The sequence below is a fragment of the Streptopelia decaocto genome, assembly GCF_964273445.1.
Source record: "Streptopelia decaocto genome assembly, chromosome: 17".
Taxonomy (NCBI): domain Eukaryota; kingdom Metazoa; phylum Chordata; class Aves; order Columbiformes; family Columbidae; genus Streptopelia; species Streptopelia decaocto.
Window position 1 is genome coordinate 967,376 of NC_138672.1, and position 4,557 is coordinate 971,932.

General features: G+C 54.6%; 1 protein-coding gene across 1 annotated transcript; it reads left to right on the forward strand.

Moving 5' to 3' along the window:
* Positions 1-2,763: 2,763 nt before the first annotated feature.
* On the forward strand, positions 2,764-3,687 carry LOC309447220 (olfactory receptor 14J1-like; the record flags this gene model as incomplete). Its single annotated transcript, XM_082067623.1, has 1 exon — positions 2,764-3,687. One exon carries the CDS (start codon positions 2,764-2,766, stop codon positions 3,685-3,687), a length of 924 nt encoding a protein of 307 aa, XP_081923749.1.
* Between the last annotated feature and the right edge of the window lie 870 nt (positions 3,688-4,557).

Below are 4,557 nucleotides of genomic sequence, written 5' to 3' on the forward strand. Positions count from 1 at the left end.
GTGGAGGTTTCTGCATAGTGAGAAAGAGCATGAGAAAGAAATAATGGCCCAAACTGCAGGTAGGGAGGTCCAGGCTGGACGTGAGCAGAAAGGCATGTGAGTGGAAGGGCAGTGCTGTGGTGGAGCAGGTCAGCAGAGGGAGTCTGCATCAGCCCAAGGCTTTGTGCTTCAAGGAACAGCTGGGGAGGATGGAGAGATCTCAGCAAAGGAAGGAAGATGCTCAGACAAGAGCAAGGTGGGGCAGCAGGGGGGATGTCTCCAGCCTGCAGGGACAGAGGTGCAGGGGATGCCACAGCACAGGACAGGCTGTCGTGGAGATGATCACGGGATGTAAAGAGGCTGAAAGCCCCACCAGACATGAGCTCCTTCTCCCCTTGGCTGTGGCTGTTGTCTGCACCTCTGATGCCTGTGAGGAGACACCTTGTCCTTGCAGCACAGGGGCCTCATGGCCTCCTTGTCCCCAGCCAGGAACCTGGGAGGTGTGGGACCATAGTCCTGCCCTTGGCCTTGCACAGCCCCACATCACACTGTCCCAGGAAGGGCCCTGGGCAATGTGGGAGGGACAGGATCTGCCTTCCCAGGGCTGGCGCACAGGGCTTTGCCCTTTGATTAATGGAACACATCCAGGTTTACTCAGCATTAGAGAGACCTTTACTTTGCTTTTCCTGACCTGTCATCACTGCCTCAAGTTTTCTGCTCTAACTGGCCCTGGGGAAAGTTGCTCAGTACTGTACCCCAGTGGGACCCATGAACATTACAAGAAACTTTGGAGTTTGAATCTGACTTGGACTTCTTGAGAGGTTTCATCAACTTCCTCCAGGGCCTGATGTCCATGGACTCAGCACCAAACCCACCAGAGGGGTTATTAAAGTACCTTGTGCTGCTCCTGTGCTGCTGAGCTGGGCTGGGCTCCTGGGACACAGGGAGCTCATGGCAGTGGCAGCGCTGCAGAGAGACAGCTCTGCCCAGGAGCAGCTCCTCTGCACACGCAGCAGGGCTGAGGGCTCTGCCTGGGGATCTCAGGAGACGAGCAAGGCAGAGAGAGATTAAAGGTTTCAGGACTGGGAGGATGAGAGCTCACTGGAGGAGAAACCTTTGCAGCCCTTGCCATGGTAAGTCTCTGGGTGCAGGGCAGTGCAGCTGCAGCTCCTGGAGGCATCTCCTAAAACTGGCACAGGCACAGCTTGTGGAATCTGTAAGGACGGGGCTCTTGTCAGGCCATGTTGAACACTGTGAAGCCAGGTTAGCCCCCAGAGGTGCCCAGGGCTGTCCTGCAGAGCAGGGTCCCTGCACCCCAGGGCTGTGCCGGGCAGGGACTCTGCCGCCTGCCAGGGTCAGTGCTCAGCCTGCCCAGGGAGATCCCAGCAACAAGGAGGGGAGAAGCTGTGGGGGGAAGGAGTGATCCCAGGCAGGACAGGGTCCTTCTGCTGTGGAGAGGGTGCTGTGTGGATCAGAGTTGCTGACAAATCACCCCCACGGACATTCCAAGAGGGACAACAAGGCAGGGATTATCTGAAAGGGAAGCAATTATTGCCTTTTGTCCTCTACTCTTGGCTGGCTGGCTAGGAAAGGTAAGATGGAAATATGTCTTGCAGTTACGCAGGAAGTGCTGAAACTCCAAATATTTATTTTTCTCTGAGAGTGCAATTCAATGCTCTCTGGCTCACAGAGCAGCAACATCTCCTTTCCAGCCCCTTTAGGGCTGGTGCGATGTTCTCAGCAGAATCCGCACACACATGGAGACGTTCCTGGGCAGTGCTGAGCTGCCAGGAGGTTTGTGCAGGGAAGAGCTGAGCACACAGGGGGTGGGACAGACTGACACTGAGAGCAGTGACAGGGAGGAGACATGGGGACAGAGAAACAGCTCCTGGCAGGAACAGCTCCAGGCAGTGGAGACCTGGGCAGGGGGAGAGAGGGACCTTCTGCCAAAAGTGCCATCACAGGGGGAACTTGGGCACCTCCCTGCCATCCCCTGCAGTGTTGATGTCTACCCCTTAGCAGTGCTGCCAGGCTCGTCTCCCACCCACCAAAGCTTCTGTCCTCAAGTCTGTGGTGTCTTGAGCTGAGGCACTTCCTTGGCAGCCCAGCTTCCAAGAAGGAGAAGCTCCTGAGGGCCTGTCCGTGTCTCCCTGCTCTCTCAGCAGGAGCGCTGGGCCATGTCTCCTTGTCCACTCGGTGGCTCCGCTGCCTGTGTTCTTCCCTCAAACTCTCTGCAGTTGGGCTTTCAGCTGAAGATCAGATACTGATGCTGCAAGTCCTGCCATGCAGATGTCTCTGTGGGAGCAAATTCCCTAAGCCCATCATGCCCTGTGGGGCTCTAGGATGTGTGATGTGTGGGGCTGGGGAATGAGCCCATTCTGTCCCAGTCAGAACAGCTTTAGGACATCCCAGTGCTTCCCTGGCACGATATTGTGAATTATGATTACGATATAAGTAGATTATGATTATGTATAAACACAAGAACTGGCCCCCTTTCCCAGGTCCTGGTGCTGTAGGGCAGGGTTGACTCCTTGGGAGCCCACAGGAAGAGGCCCTGATCCTCACAGCACAATCAGAAAGCACAAACCAGCACTCCAGACAGGGAGATGACCACAGGGGCTGCCAAAAAGGAGAGAACAATTTGCATTTCTGTATGCGGTGGCATAGGTGGGAATAGAAGAGGGATGTTGGTTGAGGGGGGAAAGAGATTTTCTGGGAGACCTCTGTCCTGATTTGTCAACGTGCTCTCCTGTTTCCACAGTAACCCACGACCAGAGGCAGCCAATGTCCAACAGCAGCTCCATCACCCAGTTCCTCCTCCTGGCATTCGCAGACACTCGGGAGCTGCAGCTCTTGCACTTCTGGCTCTTCCTGGGCATCTACCTGGCTGCCCTCCTGGGCAACGGCCTCATCATCACCACCATAGCCTGGGACCAGCACCTCCACACCCCCATGTACTTCTTCCTGCTCAACCTCGCCCTGGGCTGCATTTCCACCACTGTCCCCAAGTCCATGGCCAATTCCTTCTGGGACACCAGGAACATCTCCTACACAGGATGTGTTGCACAGCTCTTTCTCTTTAACTTCTTGGTAGTAGCAGAATATTGTCTCCTCACCATCATGTCCTACGACCGCTACGTTGCCATCTGCAAACCCCTGCACTATGGGACCCTCCTGGGCAGCAGAGCTTGTGTCCACATGGCAGCAGCTGCCTGGGCCACTGGGTTTCTCCATGCTCTGTTGCACATGGCCAATACATTTTCACTGCCCCTGTGCAAGGGCAATGCCCTGGACCAGTTCTTCTGTGAAATCCCCCAGATCCTCAAGCTCTCCTGCTCACACTCCTACCTCAGGGAAGCTGGGTATCTTGTAGTCGGCTTTTCTTTCGCTTTTGGCTGTTTTGTGTTCATTGTGGTGTCCTATGTGCAGATCTTGAGGGCCGTGCTGAGGATCCCCTCTGAGCAGGGACGGCACAAAGCCTTTTCCACCTGCCTCCCTCACCTGGTCGTGGTCTCCCTGTTTGTCAGCACTGCCATGTTTGCCTACCTGAAGCCCCCGTCCATCTCCTCCCCATCCCTGGACCTGGTTTTGTCCTTTCTCTACTCAGTGGTGCCTCCAGCAGTGAACCCCCTCATCTACAGCATGAGGAACCAGGAGCTCAAGGATGCTCTGAGGAAACAGATTACTGGATTTCTTCTGAAGCTGTAAACTGTCTCTAACTTCTTCTACATAAGAGTTATAGCCCAACTCATTGCAGGTCGTCCTGTGTGCAGTATTTTTTGTTTCTCCTTGTGTTTGCTTATTATGAAAATATTTTAATTCCCTTTGTAATTCACTGCCTGCTTTTCTTTTCTCTCTGAGTGGCTGTGTCAGTGAGGAATTCGTGCTCTTTGTGTTTAAGTAAAATAAAGGGACCTTCCACAATTTTTTTTTCTACTGACATCGTAACTCCAAGGCCTTTCTGGAGCTGCAGGGACAGTTCCTTTGATGGGAGGAGGGGAAACATGTCCAGTATGGCAGCCCTGCCAGGGAGCAGCAGCGCTTGGTCTTCCAGAGCTGTTCTGGTTCCACTCCCACACTCTCCTTCTCATCCCTGGTGTTGGTGCAAGGCCTGAGTGCTCTGGCAGCTTGGTCACCGTCCTGCTGTGTGTCAGTCATGTGGGCGCAGGCAGGGACAGGCAATGGGCACAGCTGTGACAGAGCTGGACTCAGAACAGCCTTTCCAGATAGAAAGGTGATCTCCTATGGGCAGTACATGATGGTTTATATCTTCAAGCATATGAGTACAAAAGTGTCCCACAGATTCAAACAGTGTGTGTGTGCAGGGCTGGCACACATCAGTGTCCTCTCACAGCCAGGCCTCCTGCCAGAGACCTGCAGGACCAGCAGAGCAGGGGCTGGGCTGTGCCCCTGTGCACTGGACACCCCGTGGAAGGAGTCTCAGGTCAGTCATCATGGACTGGCCCCCTACAACCACCATTTCCAGCCCTGGCCTATCTCCCCAGCTCACAGAGGTTGCTCTTCCCTCCACGGAGGGACCCTGAATGAGTAGGTCATAAGTCCATGTTTGCACTGTTC